At 53.2% G+C, this 20,460-nt stretch overlaps 2 protein-coding genes across 5 annotated transcripts; both read left to right on the top strand.

Moving 5' to 3' along the window:
• Positions 1-326: 326 nt before the first annotated feature.
• Positions 327-6,387, top strand: PTCRA (pre T cell antigen receptor alpha; the record flags this gene model as incomplete). Its single annotated transcript, XM_079934868.1, has 5 exons — positions 327-384; positions 3,214-3,243; positions 4,100-4,420; positions 5,272-5,316; positions 5,918-6,387. 5 exons carry the CDS (start codon positions 327-329, stop codon positions 6,385-6,387), a joined length of 924 nt encoding a protein of 307 aa, XP_079790994.1.
• Positions 6,388-9,564: 3,177 nt separating this feature from the next.
• CNPY3 (canopy FGF signaling regulator 3) lies at positions 9,565-18,305 on the top strand. 4 transcript variants are annotated; one of them, XM_079934269.1, is made up of 7 exons: positions 9,570-9,896; positions 13,706-13,829; positions 14,487-14,541; positions 14,619-14,741; positions 16,718-16,840; positions 17,076-17,193; positions 17,518-18,305. In XM_079934269.1, the coding sequence occupies exons 1-7, from the start codon at positions 9,722-9,724 to the stop codon at positions 17,739-17,741; spliced, it is 942 nt and encodes a 313-aa protein (XP_079790395.1). In that variant the 5' UTR covers positions 9,570-9,721; the 3' UTR covers positions 17,742-18,305. The 4 variants fall into 4 exon arrangements, 2 of the variants coding, with proteins under 2 accessions (XP_079790395.1, XP_079790396.1); XR_013830195.1 differs by lacking the exon at positions 14,487-14,541 and having other exon boundaries at positions 9,565-9,896; positions 14,645-14,741; positions 16,969-17,193; positions 17,518-17,658; XM_079934270.1 differs by lacking the exon at positions 14,487-14,541 and having other exon boundaries at positions 9,579-9,896; positions 14,645-14,741; positions 17,518-18,299.
• Positions 18,306-20,460: the final 2,155 nt, after the last annotated feature.

The raw sequence follows: 20,460 nt of genomic DNA, 5'->3' as shown, positions 1-20,460 counted from the left end.
TCTGGATCCTGTAGATGGCAGGGGCAGTGACTGGGAAAAGGCTTTGCACACTGTGAAGTGCTCTTCAGATGGGAGGGGGTGTGGCATCTGACTCCTGGTGTGGTAGTGGCACTCTGAGTTCCCTGGACCCGTGAGAGAGTGAGAGAATGCTGGGTTTGGGGGCCAGGGTGAAGGTGGGAGGGGCCCTTCACCTGGGGAAACGGCTCCGTGGTGGAGCAGCTGAGATGCAGCTGGGCCTGTGGCCTGCGAGGCAGTCCTGTGGCCGCCTCCTCCCCCAGCCCACAGCCCAGGTCTGCAGCTGGGTCCTGCCTCCTCTCAGGTGGGCCATGCCTGGGACTTGGCTGTTGCTTCTCCTGGCCCTCGGGTGTCCAGCCCTGCCCACAGGTGAGCGCCCTCCCTGCATCCCTCTCTGTGCCCCGTTAGTCTGCCCAAGCCTACTCCCTCACTCTGGGCGTCCCTAGGTGTGGGAGGGATGCAGGCAGGCAGGACAGAGGTACCTGGGTCCTCTGGGGAGGGTCTCACCAGAAGCCCATCATCCCCTTCCCCATTGTATTATACCTCCCAGCTATCTTGCTCTGGGGCCCCCAAGTCCTGCTCCCCTGGAGCCCACAGTGTTGGGAAGAAGGGTACTCACCTCTCGGAGCAAGCTGGACAGGTGTGTATGATGGGGGGGGTAGCCTGGCTGTGTTGTGTTATATGGGGTGATGGGGCACGGGCAACATGGTGAGCTCCCACCCTCCTTACTGTCCAGTCTCCTACCCTCAGGGCTCAGGGTGTCTCACGTTCACTCCCAGCTCCCCCTAAAAATGGGCTCTCAGAAGTCTCAAGGCCTCAGTGACTTCCCAGTGTATTGACCCCCGACCCCGATCCCGGTCCTCCAAAGATCAAGGCTGGAGACAAAGGAGTCAAATTCTGAGAATTCCAGCTTCATCTAGAAGCTTGTGCATGTTTGCATGTGTGTGGTGGGGATAGGTCCTTGACTTTGAGTTGGGGCATCTCCTTGTTCTAAAGCTGGCCCCCAGTATGTCACCACCTCGCCCTCGCTAGGGAGATAAACCACACCCATGTGGATCGGGGAGAGCCCGTGTCGGGAGGCCTGAGCTCTGGGAAAGAAGCAGCTAGGGTGAGGAGGAGCAATCCTGGGAGGTTTCAAGGAGGAGGGAGATGCTGAACTCAGCTAGGGGAGTGTGTCTCTCTGTACAGCTGAGAAGGCTCAGGAGGTTGAGGGTCCTGGAGCTCATTGCCAGCCTTCTCTCCTCCCTTTGTTTGTGATGCCTTATCAATATTAGTATTGATACTTATCTGCCAAGGTGTTTTATATTCATGATTTTTATTCTTCACAGCAATTTTACTGGGCTGGTGTTATTAACCCCATTATATCAATGGGACAATTAAGACTCTAAATTAAGTGGACAAGTCAAGAGTCAAATCAACTCTGTCTGAGGACATGTCCCAGGCTTGGTCCACTGTGTCATGTAGCAAATCTTAGTCATCCTTCCAAGTGGGGTAGTCTATGGGATTTGGAGTCACCGAGGTCTGAATTCAAATCCTGAGCGGGCTACTTACCATACTCCTGCTTCTAGGTCAGTTATTTGACCTTCAAGAAATCTTTTGTGAGGGAATTCCCTGGCAGTCCAGTGGTTAGGATTCCTCTGCAGGGGGCACAGTTTTGATCCCTGGTCGGGGAACTAAGATCCCACATGCCACGTGATGCAGCCAAAAAAAAGAAATATTTTGAGAACAACCCCCCGCCCCCACCTCTAAGTCCCCACGAGATTCTACGGCCTCCCTTCCCGGCACCCTGGGGCATTTCTTTAGCCTGGCTGCACCTAACTCATGGTGTGAATTTGTTTGTAGGTTTTTTTATTTGTTTGTTTGTTTGATTTATTTTATTTATTTTTGGCTGTGTTGGGTCTTCGTTGTGGCACGCGGGTTTTTCATTAGGGTGGCTTCTCTTGTTGCAGAGCACGGGCTCTAGGCACGCGGGCTTCAGTAGTTGTGGCACGCGGGCTCAGTAGTTGTGGCTCGAGGGCTCTAGAGCACAGGCTCAGTAGTTGTGGTGCACGGGCTTAGTTGCTCCGCGGCATGTGGGATCTTCCCAGACCAGGGCTCGAACCTGTGTCCCCTGCATTGGCAGGTGGATTCTTAACCACTGTGCCACCAGGGAAGTCCCTTGTTTGTAGGTTTTAACCTTTGAGATTTTATTTATATGAAAAGGTATCCAACTGTTCTTTTTTTTTCAGCTGCACCAAGTGGCTTGTGGTATCTTAGTTCCCCTACCAGGAAGTGAACCCAAGCCATGTCAGTGAAAGCACTGAGTCCTAACCACTAGCCCGCCAGGGAATTCCTGATGTCCAACTATTCAAAACTAAGATTTTGTCGTATATTAAATGAGTCATCTTTACCAAAAAGAATAAGTTTTTGGAAAATCAGGACTATTCTGAAAGATATAAGACAAATGTTTGCAGTACCCACATGACTTATTTTTGTTTTTTTAATTATAAAATAATACAGACGTACACTTTATTTAATTTATTTATTTATTTGGCTGTGTCGGGTCTTAGTTGCGGCACTCGGGATCTCCATTGTGGCATGCGGGATCTTTAGTTGCTGCATGTGAACTCTTAGTTGCAGCATGTGGGATCTAGTTCCCTGACCAGGGATCAAATCCAGGCCCCCTGCATTGGGAGCACAGACTCTTAGCCACTGGACCACCAGGGAAGTCCCCAGACATACACTTTATTTTTTTATTTTATTTTATTTTTTTTTTTTGCGGTACGCGGGCCTCTCACTGTTGTGGCCTCTCCCGTTGTGGAGCACAGGTTCGGCGGGCCCACATGGCTCACGGGCCCAGCCGCTCCGCAGCATGTGGAATCCTCCCGGACCGGGGCACGAACCCGTGTCCCCTGCATCGGCAGGCAGACTCTCAACCACTGCGCCACCAGGGAAGCCCCGGACATACACTTTAAGTGGGTGAATTGTATGGTACTTGAATTGTATCTAAACAACGCTGTTAAAAAATACTACAAACTTACAGAAAAGAACGGGGAATAATACAAGAAACAACCATGCATACTCCACTCAGATTAGCAAATAGTTAAAATGTTGCCATATTTGAATCAAATATTATTTAAAAGAAACAAAAAGTTACAGATACATTTGAGGCCCCTTTTGATCTCATTCCAGATTCTATTTCCTTCCCTTCCTCCTCAGAGGTAACCACTCTCTTGAGGCTGGCACAAGGTACTATAAGTATTTGTTTGCATCTGCTGTCTTTCTCATGGGACTGAGATCATTGAGAGCAGGGACAATATTTTAATTAACGTGTATCCCCAGTGCCTGGCACAGAGAGATTCACGTATGATAGATAGGTGACAGAAGGATGGAAGGATGGATGGATGGATGGAAGGAAGGAAAGATGGATAAATGGATGGATGGATGGATGGATGGAAAAACATATAGATGGAAAGTAGAAAGAAGAGATGTAGAGGAGATGGATGATGGAAGAAAGGATGGATGAGGGACTTCCCTGGTGGTGCAGTGGTTAAGAATCCACCTGCCAATGCAGGGGACACAGGTTCGAGCCCTGGTCCGGGAAGATCCCACGTGCCGCGGAAGTACTAAGTCCGTGTGCCACAGCTACTGATGGTGTGCTCTAGAGCCCGCGAGCCACAGCTACTGAGCCCGTGTGCCACAACTACTGCAGCCCACATGCCTAGAGCCTGTGCTCCACAACAAAGAGAAGCCACTGCAATGAGAAGCCCGCACACTGCAACAAAGAGCAGCCCCTGCTCGCCGCAACTAGAGAAAGCCCGCGCACAGCAACGAAGACCCAACGCAGACAAAAATAAATAAATAAATTTTTTTTTTTAAAAAGAAAGGATGGATGAATAGATGGGAGAATGAAAGGATAGAGGGAAGGAAGGTGGTTAGATAGGTAAATGCAAGAAGAGAGGGATGGATGAGTGGGTAGAAGGATAGATTGATGGTTGGTGGAAGGATAGATGGAAGGAGAGAAATCCAGAGGGAAGGATGTGAGATCCTGACCTGGGAGGGCAAGGACAGACCTAGCCCCCTACAAGTGCGTGCTCTCTTGCAGGTGTGGGCAGCACACCCTTCCCCTCTCTGGCCCCACCAATCACACTGCTGGTGGATGGGAAGCAGCAGACTCTGGTGGTTTGCCTGGTCTTCGACGTTGCACCCCCTGGCCTTGAGAGTCCCATCTGGTTCTCAGCTGGGAATGGCAGCTCACTAGATGCCTTCACCTACGGCCCTTCCCCAGCAGCTGATGGCACCTGGACTAGCTTGGCTCAGCTTTCCCTGCCCTCTGAGGACCTGGCAGCCTGGGAGACCTTGGTCTGTCACACTGGACCTGGGACTGGGGACCACAGCCAGAGCACACAGCCTCTACAGCTGTCAGGTGGGGACAGAGCCTGGGCCCCTGTGGTTGCTCCCTGCCCCTTTCACACACCCTGAAACCAGGATATGGTGGCAGGGAGGGCAGAATCCAGGCCATGGGGGCATGAAGGGCATCTAAGTGCCAACCATCTAGGTGATGTGATGTCTGGGGTCAAAGGAGGGTGGCTTCAGGGCCCTGAGTTCTGGGATTTGAAACAGTGATATCTCATTCAAATCCAGGCTCTGATGCATGACTTGCAAGAGGTAATAATGTCTCCTCCCTCCTAGGTTAATATCTTTCTATGTATACCCAGGGTTAATATCTATATCTATATCACTCTAAATATGACACCCTGTTAGAATCAAACAATAATTAAATATTAAGTTGCTATCACTTACTTATTGTTTATTCTGTGCCAGGCACTGTTGTAAACACTTTACACTTATGAAGAAGGTCATATTATTCTCATTTTATAGGCAAAGAAAGGTTAAGTAACATGTCCAAAGCCAGCTGTTATTATTATTGACCAGATGACTTACTTTCTCTTTTTGAATTATGTTTGTTTTCTCAACCTCCAAATAGGAATGTTTGTTGAGTAAATGTACTGCCTTCCAAAGAAGGCTGCTAAGAAAATTGATTCCTTGTCTAAAAGTGCTGAGGCATCTCTAGGGGCAGGAGGACAGCCAGGAGAGAGGGAGATCTGGGCCCCTCAGAGGACTTGCTGCAGATGGGCTCAGGATTCCCACTACGGGTTCATTTGTCCATTTATCCAGTGCTCCAAGAAGAGCTGCCCTGAGCAGGGCCAGGGCATAGCACTGGGGTGGAGGGCACAGCCCATCCCAATGACTTACTCCTTTCTCCTTGACTCGCAGGAGAGGCTTCCTCAGCCAGGACCTGCCTCTGGGAGCCTCTCAGGGGTGAGTACCAGGAACCAGGACCTCAGGCCCTGTTGGGCTCTGGGCCTGATGGGTCCCCTCAAGAGGCTGCCTTGCCAGGTTGGGGCACTGGCTAGCCTGGGCCTCTGTCTACCCCTGGGTCAGGTGGGGATAGATCCTCTGACCCCAGCATAATTCCTGGACGCCAGTTGAGAAGCACAGGTGAGAGCTAGCAGAAGGGTCCTTGAAGCTCTCCTTGGGCGGCTCAGAGGGATGGCCTCAGCATCCGAGCCTTGGGAGACTCTTAGGAGTCTAGGGAGCCTCGGAAGACAGAGCGGAGGAAAGTCCCACCCCCCGCTGGATGCAGTCATGAGCCAGGTTCTACTTCCCTACCAGACAGAAATCTGAGCTGGTGTCTCTCCTCTGCAACCAGATGCTAATTCCTGCCTGGCTTGCATCGCCTTGGTTGCTGGGGAATCAAATTAAATGAAGGCTAGGAAGGTGTGTGTTATCACCAGTCAGAGCTGAGGGTAGACACCAGGAAGGACGTCCCCTGGGTTCTCTCTCCTCTGGTGAACCTTCTCGCGTGCGTGGGGCTGAGCGCCAGCCTCTAGGCCGCTCACCGGCTCCTCTTCTCCCGCAGGGACCCGGGGCCAGGTGCTGCGGCTCGAGGCGCTGCGGCTGCTGCTCTTCAAGCTGCTGCTGTTGGATGTGCTTCTGACCTGCAGCCGCTTCCGCGCCCCGCCCGCCGCGCGGGGGTGCCCGGCCCGGGCGCCTCGCCCTGGGGACCCCGGGCTCCCCGCCGCCCCGTGGGCGGACCATCTTCTCTTCCCGCAGCCTCCGCCACCGGGAGGATCGTCCGCAGACCCCACCGACTGGATTCGCCGCAATGATGGGTGGACCACAGGCCGACGGCTCAGCCTGTCCACCCCGCCGGCGCTGCAGCCCCGGGACGGCTGCTGGGTTCACACCCGCCCTCCGGGTCGGGATCCCAGGAGCCCTGTCTGGGAGGAGGGGGCCGCCGGTGCTCAGGGCGTGGCGATCGGGACCCGCCCTCAGTATTCCTGCCTCCAGCCTTGGAGCATTTCTCTGCGATCTGCCTCCTCCAGCTGACCCGAGCTTCCCCGGGGGCTAGGCTCCGTCTCCCCGCCTCAGACTGACGGCTTTCTGAGGGAAAAGGCTTTGTCTCTCCCATCAGATTGGAAGTCCCTTGAGGGTGGTGATTGACCCAGACACTGGGACATTTGAGGTGCTGATAACTGAGAACAATTAAAGGAGAACTTATATGACACAAGCAAATGAAAAATATTTTAGCTCCTGTCTGCTCTGGGAGGAGGGAATTTGGCAGATTTACAGGAGGCAGAAATCTGGGAAGGCTTCCTGAGGGTGAGAGCCTGGAAACTGCAGAGTGGGGCTGGGGGTTGGGGTGGATGTGGTCCCAACTCTGTCTCCTTTCCTCATCACCAGGCATGGGGCAAGGCCCCCTCCCCCTCTCTGTCTCCTCACCCTCGCCCTGACCCCTCTGAGAGGTCAGGGTGAGGAGCCCATGAACCCAGGAAGATGGGGCACTGGTCCTGATGTGAAGTCTTGTACAGACTTGACAGAAAAGAATAGGGCCAGGAGCTTCCCTGGTGGCGCAGTGGTTGAGAGTCCGCCTGCCGATGCAGAGGACACGGGTTCGTGCCCCGGTCCGGGAAGATCCCACATGCCGTGGAGTGGCTGGGCCCGTGAGCCATGGCCGCTGAGCCTGCACATCCGGAGCCTGTGCTCCGCAACAGGAGAGGCCACAACAGTGAGAGGCCCGCGTACCACAAAAAAAAAAAAAAAAAAAATAGGGCCAGGATTCCAGAGTAATAGGATCATAACCACTGCCAAGAGCACAGATTCCAAACTTATACATTATTAATCAATTAAGGGTCATTATTCATTTGACAAATATTCACTGAGCTTCGACTCTGAGCCAGGCACTAAAGAGGTTTTAGTTTCGTTTTGTTTTGTTTCCTAAAGAGGGTTCTTGCACTGATAGAATATGAGGCTCCCACAGTGGGGTGTAACCTGTGTGTCCTCCGTTAGTCCAGCTCTTGCAGGAAACCCTGCCTTTTCCAGAGTTTCCTCTCCAGTAATCACCCCAAGAATCTCTGGGTGCATTCATGTGAATCCAGATGTCCCCTGGGGCAGTGCAGGACAGTTCCCTGGATCAATGGCCCTACTTCAGTCTTCCTTCCCCCAACATGGCGGGGAGGAACTGTACTCTTAACACTCCCCACACACATGGCGTCAGTGACTCCCAGCTTGCCAGAGCCCCTTTGCCCTTTTAGCTACTCTTCCACGAAAACCCTCACCTCTCCTCCATTGTTCATCTCTCACCAGCCTGTAAGGAGACTCTCCCAGCTCTTTTCTGGATCCTTCAAGGAGGGACAGGGCACAACTTCTGGGGAATCAACCTGTCCACCATCCCCACAGAGCCGGCTCCTTCCCTAACACACAGAATGAGGGAGGGGTAGGCTGGGTGGGGGTGGGGGCGTATCCAGCCATAATCTCAGAATTTCTCCAGCCACTGTCCCTTCCCAGCTCTCAGCCCAGATGTTGAGCCCAGGGCTCCTGCCAAACTAATCTGTGTCTCCGTAAATGTCCTCTCAGAGGCCCTTTTGTTTATCCTGGAAGCAGGCTTCCCTTAGCTTCAGCGCTCCTACCCATCTTGCCCCCCTTCCCCCAATCCTGCCCTGCCCCAGACTCTGAATCCCCACTGTGGCTGCATTAATGTTATTTCCCAAGAGGGTTCCTGGCCAGACTCTTGAGCCTCCTCAAGTCGTTTAAAGCCTAGAGAGCATGGAGGACCTCAGGACAATGTCCTGACCCTCTACACTGTGGAATTCTACATACCACAGCTCCTGCCTATCCAAAGTGCCTTGTCACCCACACAACTCTTTTAAGCTAAGAAACTGAGATCAGGGGCTTCCCTGGTGGCACAGTGGTTAAGAATCCGCCTGCCAATGCAGGGCACAGGGGTTCGAGCCCTGGTCCGGGAAGATCCCACATGCCTGGAAGCAACTAAGCCCGTGTGCCACAACTACTGAAGCCCGCTCGCCGAGAGCCTGTGCTCTGCAACAAGAGAAGCCACCGCAATGAGAAGCCCGTGCACCACAAAAAAGAGTAGCCCCCACTCGCCGCAACTAGAGAAAGCCCACACGCAACCAAAAATAAATAAATTAATTAATTAATTTAAAAAAAAGAAACTAAGATCAGGAAATGACAAGTCAATGGCCTGAGCATCAGTCCTTGAAAGTCTTTATAAAATAGCATAAATATCCAACCTCTAGAAAGGAAACAAGAGACACTGGAAAACACGGATTTATGGACAAAAATGGAATTTGCAGACAACCTCCCAGAGAAGCAGCCTTGGTCTGTGCGTGTCCATAGAACACTGAGCTCAGGGCCAGCCTGAAGCAGCCCCAAAGACCCAGAGAGTCCTCCTCTTGATGACACAGCACAAGGGGGTTTCACTGAGCAACTCCTTGTGCTAGGCACCCTGTTGCTGGGGAAGCGGAAGGGAAATCAATCATTCATTAGCCAAGTCCCTGCCTTGTGGGAGCTCAGAATCCAAAGAAAAAAACAATAGGCCAGAAAAGGGAGCCAGATTACACACTAAAAAGAAAATTATTGCATGAACTTTTTACAATCTGCTCAGTAAGCCTTAATTCTATTAACCCGTTTGAGCGTCGCAGGAACAGGCAAGTCTTGAACAGCAGCTAGGAGGATCACTTTGTCATCATACAGATTAAAACTGAGGCTCAGAGAGGAAATGATTTGTTCTAGTTCTCACTGGGACAAATCTAGGGTTACTGGGCCCTGTTTGAAGGCTGGGAACTCTTGGAATCGTCCAAGTCTCACCCACAGCGCCTACTAGAGTGACCGGCAATTAGAACAATAACAACAGCAGCAATAATAATAATAAAATTTAAAAACTGGTGCTCAGTTAGTACTAGCTTCATAATGACCCCAGGGGAGAAGCGACGTGCAAGGAGGCGGAGAAGGCAGTGAAGACTCTCTTTCCTATACCTTTCAGGACCAGGGCGCTGCTTCCTCTTCCCTAGCCCTGGTCCTCCAGCCCCACCCAGAGCCTCCGTTATGGGATGGGCAAAGATGTTGCCATAGGTCACTGAGGGCACCATCCGCTCTCTCATTGGCCGAGGCCGAAAAAAGATCGTTCTCCGTTTCGCTAGAAGGCAAACCCCGAAAAGCCCATTGGCTGCCTAGTCCGCGGGCCTTCGTCGGCTCTGGGGGCCGGACGAGGCGGCCTAAAGCGGGAGTAGGCAGGAGGGGCTCCTCGTTGCCCTGGTTACGCTGAGGCACGTGTGCAGTCCCGGAAGCGGCTCCGGGAAGCTGCCTAGCTCGCGCAGCCGGAGGAAGCGCAGCCGGGTCCGCTCGGGTCGGGTCCGGCTGGGCCATGGAGCCGTTACCTGAGCCCGCGTCCCGGCCCCGGCCCGGGCCCAGGGCCCGCTGTCTTCTGCTTCTCCCCTTGCTACTGCTGCTGCTGCTACTTCTGGCGGCCCCGGAACTGGGCCCGAGGCAGGCCCGAGCAGAGGAGACCGACTGGGTTCGACTGCCCAGCAAATGCGAAGGTGAGGGGGCGGGGCTTGAGGAGGAGCGTCGGGGGATCGAAGGCCCTGGGCTCTCCAGCGGGTCTCCACTCCCTGAACCTGCTATGTGCCTGGCCCTGTGCTGGATGTTGGGGACACAGGGGCGGGCGAGAGTTCAGGTCTCAGTGCACTTGGAGCTCAGAAATCGGTGAAAACAAGCACTTATAATCGGGGTAGTAGATGCCGTGGTAGGGGAGGCACAGAACTTTGGGGGCTGGGTGAGGAGCATCTAAATCTAGCCCAGAGATGGGGGGAAAGGCTTCGTCCAGGAAGCCCTGAACGATTAGGAGTTAGCCGGGTGAAGAGAAGTGAAGCCACAGATGGAGAGGCCTACAAGCAAAGGACAAGTTTGAGGAACTGAAAAGATCCACATGACTGGTCTTGGGGGAAGAAGAGCTTGAGACGCTCCGTTTGTGCCCTCACGGCAACCTACTTTGTGTCATTGGAAGTCTCCCCCACTAGCTGTGAGCTGCGGGCAGCGACCTTGACTCAGATAGCGATTCACACAGTGCCTAGTAAGCAGCCAGTAGTTGTATTTGGAATAAGTATGAGTGAAGGGGGTGGGGGCGCTGTGGGTGTGTGTGGAGGGGGGAGGAGGGTCTGAGGCCGAAGGGGTCACTCTAGGAGAAGAAGAGAGCCTGGGGGAACTTCCTGAGAGAGGGAGATTTTAGGAATATGGGAAAAGAGTGAATCCCAAAGACCTCCCAAGGTGTGGCACTGGAGAGAGAGAGAAGGAGAGGGAGTGGGAAAGAGAAAAGAGCGCCAGCACGCAAACCAGCGATTCAGGACTGGGAAGGGCCTACCTTTTATTTCCTCCCCTCCATTTCTCAGTTTCCTCCTCAGGCCTTTACACCCACTCCTTCCTTCTCCCCTCCCTAACCCCAGCCCCCCACGAAAGTTGGCTATAAATTTGTTGCATCCTAACACAAAGTGTACAGTCGGCCAGAGGTTCCCCAAGCACTGGGAAGTGGGGGTAGTTTGGAAAGCATAATCTTTTTGTTTGAGAGATTAAAGGTGAGATGCTTCAGAGATGAGCTGACCTCACTGGTCGGCTTCCCAATGTGGATTCTAGCCTCTACTTTCTCCCCCACTGTCTTGAATAGACAGTCAGAGGGTTATGATGCCTTCCTTTCTTTCACTCTTCTTTTAGTCATAGCCAACATCTTTTGGGGGTTTCAGTTCCCCTTCTCATTTCCTATCTTATTCTAATACCAAAGAGCCCTTACTGTTTCTCTTATTATTCTCATAGCCTAAGAAGTTCACATTTCTTTTCCTTAGACTCATAATAGCACAGAGCTGGCAAAGATCTTTAGATCATTCTAGTCCAACCTGATTTTGTAGGTAATTAATAAAAATAATTTTAAAGGGATTTTCAGTCATAGGAAGGCTTGGCAAACTCCAACCCTTAGGCTCCTCTTAATCATGTATATTTACTTTTACTTATCACTGTGACATCTTTGGTATTAAATGCTGACTATCTGGCCAACAAATCCTGCCTCCTGGCTCAGTAGCCTGAGTGGAAGCGGCCTTGGCACAGAGGAAGGAGAACCTGCCCAGAAAAAAGTGGGTGGATGTGCATGAGGATCTGGGGTCTGTGCCATGAGTCTCCTCCAAGTCTGGCTCTGGGTGGGACCCCCAGAGGGGGTCTTGAAGAGGTAAGGTTTGGAAGAGTTGGGCAGCAAGGTTCTGGTTGATGGGTATAAGAGAGATGAGTTGATGGGTTCCAACCTCCGGGGCCTGGCATACTGCATGTTGAGGGTGTGGAAGGCGGGGGGCACAGGAGCCAGAAAAATGATGAGCTTGTACACAGTACAGGACAGAAGAGGGGAGGGAGCCCAGATGGTCCTGGATGGAGAGCCAGGGAGGTGAGACACCCACAATTCATTGCAGACTCTGAGGTCACTGGCTTACATTTTGGAATTTTCATGTGTTCCAAGTTCTCCAAGCCATCTATTAATGCCTATGTTATAAAATTTCACCAAACAAGCCTGCAGGGGATTTATTTGTTTCAGTAGTAAGTTGGTTTTCTACCCAACTCTGCTGTTGGTGTTATAACAACGCTGATGGCATTTAGCCTGCAGACCACGTTCCACTCGGAGACGTCAGAAGCTGCTCGAGCACCAGCACAGTCTCTCTGAGCAATATTTATCAAGGATCCAACTGATAAAGTCCAAGACTAGAGGAATAAAGAAAAAAATCCAGTACGTGATCCTCATTTTGAGTGCCCTTGTAGTCGAATCAGAGAGACACATGAGGTGACGGATGCCCTTAGTGAGAGCATGGATCCTGCAGAGTCTCAGAATGAAATCAAGAGCAGGTGGGATTCATCCAGAAGGGCTTCCTGGGGGAGGGGGTTTTTAAGGTGAGGTTAGGAGAATGGACAGACAACCCCTGAAGGGGGACATCATGCACTTTCCTGAAGCCCCAGGCACTGCCCACTTTCAGTGGTAGCACTCCTTATGCAATGGTAATTATTTGTTTACACTTCTCTCTGCTCCATTAGACTGAGTATCTAGAAGGGAGGGACCTTCTTTCTGTCTGTGTATCCCCAGGCAGTGCCTGACACAGGAGTTGCTTAATAACTGTTCAAGGAAGCGTAAGAGGAAATGAGAAAATAAATGAACAAAAACAGTAGAAACAGGCCTGTGGGGGGAATAGAGCAAATTAATTTGGTAGGAACAGAGAGCTGGTGTTGGAACAACATATGAAATCAAGAAATAAAACAGCCATGAAAGACATTTCGGGGGGCTTCCCTGGTGGCGCAGTGGTTAAGAATCCGCCTGCCAATGCAGGAGACACGGGTTCGAGCCCTGGCCCAGGAAGATCCCCCATGCCATGGAGCACCTAAACCTGTGCACCGCAACTACTGAGCCTGTGCTCTAGAGCCTGCAAGCCACAACTACTGAGCCCGCATGCCACAACTACTGAAGCCTGTGAGCCTCGAGCCCGTGCTCTGCAACAAGAGAAGCCGCGGCAATGAGAAGCCCGCGCACCGCAATGAAGAGTAGCCCCCGCTCACCACAACTAGAGAAAACCGGCGCGAAGCAAAGAAGACCCAACACAGCCAAAAATAAATTAATTAATTTAAAATTTTTTTAAATAAATAAAAAATTTTAAAAAGACATTTGGGGAACAACTGGGGAAATTTGAATATGGACTGAGTATTAGATGATATTGGAATTGTTGTTAATCTTCCGAGTATGGTGATTTTTATGGTTAGGTAAGAGAAGGTCCTTGTTCTCAAGAGATGCGTAATGACTTGTTTAGGAGTGATGTAAGTCTACTTACTTCCAAAATGGTTTAGCAAAAACAATGTGTACATTGTTGACATCTATTATTATCACATTGCTTTATATCATATATTGGGGAGAGAGTGTGATAAATCGCTAACGACTGTTTTTTTGTTTGTTTGTTTTTACTAACAATTGTTGACTGTGAGTGGAAGGTATATAGTTATTCCTTGTACTCTTTCAGCATTTCAGCTTTTCTATATGTTTGAAAAATTTTTAAGTAAAATAAATGATTGTGGGGGTGGGGAGCAGGAAGGCGCCGGGAGGAATGAAGCCAGTAGGAATAAGGGCCAGGAGTGGACAGGGGGCAGTGGGATCTTGGAGCCCGCTTTCACCTACTGAGCTCCATTTGGTGGTCTAGTGCTAACTCCTTTCTCTGCCCCAAGCATTGACTCAACCCAGTCCCGGAGAGGCGTCCACTCGGGTCTGTTTTGCTGGGAGCCAGCTCCCGTCAAAGGCTCAGATGCACTCAGTAGGCTGTGCTGTGTCTCCTTCCCCCAGTGTGTAAGTACGTTGCAGTGGAGCTGAAGTCAGCCTTTGAGGAAACTGGCAAGACCAAGGAAGTGATTGACATGGGCTATGGCATCCTGGACCGGAAGACCTCAGGAGTCAAATACACCAAGTCGTAAGTGAAGTGGTAGGAAGGGGGGGCACTGGCCTGGTCTGCTTTGTCCCTCGAGGCATCAGCAGCTCGAAGTTCCCTTGTCCCTTCTGGCTAGGCAGACCCACCAAAGGGAGGCAGCTCTAACTGAGACCTAAGTTTGCCCACTGGTTCTATCCCCAACTAATTGTGTGGCCTTCATAAATCCCTGAATGCCTCTGGGCTTCACATTCCTCATCTGTAAAAGCAAGACTGTTGGACCTTATCAGTGATTCCCAGGCTCTTGGATTTTATGGATTAATTTTTTTAAATATAGGATTACTGGGGAATTCCCTGGTGGTCCAGTAGTTAGGACTGGGCGCATTCACTGCCGTGGCCCGGGTTCAATCCCTGGTCAGGGAACTAAGATCCCGCAAGCCTCGCAGCGTGGCCTAAGAAAAAAAGAAAAGATTACCAACTTCTAACTTTGCCAGGTACAAATATTAAAAACAAACCAAAAAACACTTCCATCAACTACGATCATCCTTTCAAAATGAAGTGATATCTTAACATCAAACTTTAATACATTTTACTTTATTTTTAAAAAATCTACTGAATCATTTAGCTTTATTAAAAAAAACAAAAACAAAACTTCCTTCCCATAGAGCTGTTAAAATTGTGTCTCTCTGGTCTGTGTTCCAGCATTTCAGAGCCCCCCCAGATGACCTATCTTCCTTCCAGCTCTGCCTTCCCGTTGGTGAGATGTGCAGGTGTTGGGGTAGCAGGGCTGGAGGGACGGACCACTAATCCACGGGGGTGAGGAGGGGAACTCAGGCCCTCTCGTGCTGCTGTCTCGGCAGGGACTTACGGTTAATCGAAGTCACTGAGACCATTTGCAAGCGGCTCCTGGACTACAGCCTACACAAGGAGAGGACCGGCAGCAACCGATTTGCCAAGGTTGGGTTTGTGCTGGCCCTTCATCCCCACTGGGGCCAGGCTGCATGTTTAAGTGTGTCTGCTGGTCTGGGTGCCACTGGAAGATCGTGCCCTGGGAGCATCCCTCCTCGGTCTCTCCCCGTTCTTCATCCATTGCTGTTGGCACCCCTCCCCTCCTGAGCGGCCTGACTTTTCAGTGGCAGTGGGCACATCCCTGATGGTCTGGGCCTGCCCACTGGGGTCCTGCCTCAGCCCCAGATAGAAATGCTCCCGGGTGGCAGCCCCCTCGGAGGCCTAAGCACTCGTGCAAGGAGAACTCAGGCTGTGTCGAATTGTGAGGGTTTAGAGGAGATGTCAGAAGACTCTTGGGGGGCGGTGACTGCCACGTCCCTCCTCTGGGCCCACAGGGCCCCTACCTGGACCTCCATCATGGTGCCTTTGTGGCATTTATTGTGCTTACTGTGTACACGAATGCTTCTCTCCCTGGAGAATGAGCTTTCTTGCAACAAGGCCCATGTTTCTTTGTCTCTGCATCTTCCATGTTTGGTAGGAGAGTTGTCTCCCACATTTCTCCACCTAAGTACCCTTATAGCAAAGGAGATCCATCAGAAACCCCTGGGAAACCTAGGTGAATAGTATCAAACGCCAGAAGTCTTAGGTTTTATCTTTATAATGGGTGTTAATGTTGTACTTGGTAATAAATCCATGTTTAATTTAAAAATGTTTAACATTATTTTCCATAGCAAAAAAATTAGAACCAACCTAACCATTCACCAGTAGGGGAGTGGTTAAATAAATCAGTGTGGCCATTCAGTAGACCATTTTGCAAAGTGTAAAACGAAGAATGAGATAGCTTTTTATGAACTGAACTAAGATCATCTCCAAAGTATATTATTGCGGTACGCGGGCCTCTCACTGTTGTGGCCTCTCCCGCTGCGGAGCACAGGCTCCGGACGCGCAGGCTCAGCGGCCATGGCTCACGGGCCCAGCCACTCCATGGCATGTGGGATCTTCCCGGACCGGGGCACAAACCCGTGTCCCCTGCATCGGCAGGCGAACTCTCAACCACTGCGCCACCGGGGAAGCCCCAAAGTATATTATTAAGTGAAAAAGGCAAGGTGCCGAATGGTGTGTATGATACATACTGCTGCTTGTGTAAAATGTGGGGGTGGAAGAGAGGACATATTTGTGTGTATATTTGCTTCTAGTCGCGTGCATGATCTCTGGAAAGATAGAGGAGAAATAGTGTGTTGTCTCCGTGGAGAAGAATATTTTTTATGCAACCAAGAGTCCTCCCTGCTTCGCCTGTGCCTCTTCCCCTCAAGGAAAGACACAAGCCATAGGAAGAACCCGAAGCAGGGAGTGGGCCTGGATATGGGGGAGGTCACAGTGAGGGGAAAGAGCCAAGACCAACTTATTTCCCGGAAAAGGAGTATTTGTCCAAAGGGCCTGAGGGCAACAGCAGGCTTTTTTGGTTTTTGGGTTTTTGAATAAATTTATTTATTTTTGTCTGTGTTGGGTCTTCATTGATGCGCACAGCCTTTCTCTAGTTACAGCGAGCAGGGGCTCCTCTTCATTGCAGTGCGCCGGCTTCTCATTGCAGTGGCTTCTCTTGTTGGGGAGCACGGGCTCTAGAGCGCAGGCTCAGTAGTTGTGGCACATGGGCTTAGTTGCTCCATGGCATGTGGGATCTTCCCAGACCAGGGCTCGAACCCGTGTCCCCTGCATTGGCAGGCAGATTCCCAACCACTGCGCCACCAGGGAAGCCCCAGCAGACCTTTTGGAAAGAAGGAGTGAGGGGAGGCAGGACAGGGCGTGTGTGTGGAGGGGTTGTGGGATGCAGGTCTCAAAGAGGGGAGGGGAAGGTCAGGACAAGTGTGAGAAGCTCTAGGGGGTCTTGACTTCCAGCTGGGTCCTTGGGCCTCCAGCTCCACTGGGAGAGGAGGAGGCAGGGAGAGGAAGGGTCTCTGCCTCTCATGTCTGGTCGCCTCTTCCAGGGCATGTCGGAGACCTTTGAGACGCTACACAACCTGGTGCACAAAGGGGTCAAGGTAGTGATGGACATCCCCTACGAGCTGTGGAACGAGACCTCTGCAGAGGTGGCTGACCTCAAGAAGCAGGTACGGACCCCTCGGCCCTCAGAGGCCAGCTGTGCCGCACAGAGCTGGGTGGTGGGGGGACCTCAGCTGAGGAAGGCCACCAGGAGCTGGGGGACCGTGGTCAAGTCGTTTCACCCCTCTGGCTGCAGCCTCCTCGGGAATCAGCCACCAGCCTGGTGGGCGGCGGGGCTCAGCTGGGCTCCTCTGGGAGAAGTCGGCGCCGGGCTTTGCCAACGCGAGGCGTTGTGGTTAACAGTGCGACGTGCTGGTGGAGGAGTTTGAGGAGGTGATCGAGGACTGGTACAGGAACCACCAGGAAGAGGACCTGACTCAGTTCCTCTGTGCCAATCACGTGCTGAAGGGCAAGGATACCAGTGAGTCTGAGGGCACGTCAGCCCTCGATTGTGTTGTTTGCCTCCCCCTCAGGGGAGGTGGGTAGGGGGAGGACAGAAAAGAAATAAGAAATGGGGGCATCGTAGCATCTGTCCTCAGGGAGCTGGATGGGACAGGGTGGGGTCAAGGCCTGACGCGCCCGGTGCAGAGTAACGTGTGGATGCCTCAGATGCCCCAAAACGGGCCTGGGGCCACAACGAGGCAGAGCTGGGACGTGTTCTAGTCGCCGCCCCCAGTGGCTCCGCAGCCAGTGCTCCTCACCCAGCAAAGCAGTCTGTTGACGGTGTCTCTCCTCCTTGCCCCAGGCTGCCTGGCAGAGCGGTGGTCTGGCAAGAAGGGGGACACAGCCGCCCTGGGGGGGAAGAAATCCAAGAAGAAGAGTGGCAGGACCAAGGCCTCGGGTGGCAGCAGCGGTGGCAGCAAACAGAGGAAGGAGCTGGGTGGCCTCGAGGGAGACCCCAGCCCCGAGGAGGACGAGGGCATCCAGAAGGCTTCCCCCCTCACCCGCGGCGCCCCCGAGGAGCTCTGAGCCTAACTCCGCTCTCCTGCTGACCCAGAGCCCTGACCTGGGAGCTGGAGGATCTGGGCCCCGGCTCTGGCAGACAGCGGCACCAGGCTTCAGCTGTGCCTGCCTGGGCTGCGCCTCTTCTGCCGCAGACAGACTCCAGCCCTGGAAGAACTCAGATCAGCTGCGGGCAGCCCAGGCCGGCCTTTTCCCTCTGCCCAGCGTTCCTCTCCTGACCCAGACTTCAGGCGGGCTCTGCGCTCTGAGGACTGCCCAGGACTCCAGTGTGAACTCGGACAGGCAGGTGTCGAGCTGGGCCCCAGGACTGGGGCTCCAGAGCCCCGCACCCCCTCGCTTCTCCGGCACTGACACCGGGAAGCAAGACTGAGGCCCCAGCTCCTCCTCTCTGCACCCACCCCTCCTGTGGACACCTTGCACTCTGCCCAGCCCTCCCCAGGGCTCACAGAGTAAAAACCTTTCGGCCTTTTTCGTTTGGATTTCTGAGTCCTTTTCAGCCCCTCAGAGGGGCCTGGAGCCCCCTGTGGCTCTTTCCTGTCCCTCACCTTCCAGCCTTGGGGGCTGAGGATGGGAGGCTCTTCCCATCCTCCCATCCCTGAGGCCGAACCTGCTGACTGTGGGGAAAGCAAGTGCAGGGAGGGCCCGGGGGCGCTGGGGCGAGGGGTGGGCCTTGGGTATGCGGTGGGGCCCCTCAGCTGCTCTTGGTCTCCCCGAGCCCCCCAGGCTGGGAGGGGCCTCACTTGTGCCCTGGTACCTGGCTGCCCTCATTCCTTCCCTCCCTCCCGCCTCTCCTCTCCCCGCCACCAAGGCCTTCCCGTTGGTTGTGTAAAGTGTACGCCAGTGACCCCACCAGCTCCCGCCCCTCGTCTCCACCTCCGCCTGGCCCTGCCTGTTGGTCTTGAACCTTGTTCCCTGATGACCACACCTGACCACTCCATGCCTCCTAGCTGTTGTGCCCGGAGCCCGCAGGGGAGGGAGGACACCCCAGTCCCCCCAAAACAGCTGGTTGCACCATGTTCTCTGGGAGTAAGGGAGAAACAGGAAGGCTGGCCTCTGGGGAGAAGGGATGGGAGGCTCCGGCACCTCCTTGTCTGTCCTGAAGGCAGAGATCTGTGGTGGGTCAGAAGCAATAGTGGTGACAGCTGCGAGTAGTCAGTGCTATAACCCTGCAGTGCACTCGGGTGGGCGCTGTTAGCTCCATTTTGTAGAAGAGGGAACTGAGGCTCAAGTCACAGGACGCGCCCAAAGTCCTGTTGGCAGTGGCACAGCTGCACGCGGACCCTGGCTTTGAGACCCCAGCCCACTGTATTCCTGCAGCCCCAGGGCCCCTCTCCCAACACCTGGCACTGGCCATGTGATTCGCATTGAACTGGTTTGGTTTCTTGCCCGTAACCCATGCCCACCAACAAGTCTCTTTTAGAAGGAAAATAGGACGCAGCCCCTGCTTCTAGAAAGGAGAGAAGAGTGGAAGGTCCCGCCAGCACTGCGCCCACACCACATCCCCTGAGCACCTGCACCCAGGCTCCCTCACGCTCCAGGCTGGGCCCAGCAGGTAGGAGGGGTCACTGCTGAGGTGCCCCAGGAGGATTTTCCCAGCTTCTGGCAAAAAGGCTCTGGGGTCCCCCCAACTCGGGCTCAGCCCCTCCCCGCTCCCCAGGGCTGGGAGCACCAAGGCCATAGAGAGTGGAGCAAATTGGAAGCTGCTTCTCTGGCCCATGAGGCTTAGAACAGGCCCTTGGAGGATGATACTTTTTGGTCTAGCACCCCCCTCCCCATCTCCAGCGCTGATACTGGTGCCTGTTGAAGGGGCTGTGGGCAGAGATTCCAGCCTAGACTGTGGTCCCATCCTGGACTCTGGTCTGAGCATAGGAGGTGACTGCGGGGGTCTGGGATTGGAACCCAGGTCTGGGGAACCATTTGCAGGCCCCTGGACTGTCTAGTATTTGGTGGACAGTCTCTGACCACCCCCATCCTGTCACTAACCCACAGCACTTCAGTACTTGGCTTAGGTCTGTCCCCAGAGCTTCATTGTCCTTAGAATAGGATGAGACAAAGACCTATCCCCTTACTGGGGTGTTGGCCCAGGGGCCCAATCCCAGGCCTAGGCCCAGACCAGAGGGAGGGCAGCGCTGCGACTGCTTTGCTCTTTGACCTGTGGCTGCTGCAGGATGAGTGCCCTCACTTGCCCCCCATTCCCCACAAGGCCAGGCGTGTTGCACACTCACTGGCTCTCCACGCACCCACCCCAGCAGGCAGCTTCTCCCTGGCCCAGCCTAGAAAAGAAAGAAGGCAGGATCTGGCTTCCCAGGTTTTTCTTTTCCTCTCCCCACCACACACACAAGCCTTTCTGAACTGGATACTGCCTCCCACTTTCCCATAAGGTGAGGGGTCTGGCTGAGCTCGAGTGAACCTGATTTCAGTCCCTTTGTTAGAAACCCAATTAGAACGGGGTCTCCTACCCTCACCTGGACATGAGAGTCACTTGGATGCTTGTTAAACATACAGATGGGCCCCCGCTCATACTTGCTGGGTTGGGGAGTCTGTGCGGGTCCTAAGATGAGGCCAGCTGCAACCCACTCCACCAGGAGAAATTCGGGTGTTGTGCTAAGAGGGGCCAAGACCTCAATGAAGCCACACTGGAAGGAAGTCTTGTCCTCAGAAACAGGAATTATCAGAACCCCAGAGAGGATCTGTCTCTCTGTTGGAGACTTTTGTCATCCAGAAC

Source organism: Stenella coeruleoalba, assembly GCF_951394435.1.
Source record: "Stenella coeruleoalba genome assembly, chromosome: 10".
NCBI classification, from domain to species: domain Eukaryota; kingdom Metazoa; phylum Chordata; class Mammalia; order Artiodactyla; family Delphinidae; genus Stenella; species Stenella coeruleoalba.
The sequence above is the reverse complement of the archived record's forward strand: the minus strand, read 5'-3'. Positions and strand labels throughout refer to the sequence as shown.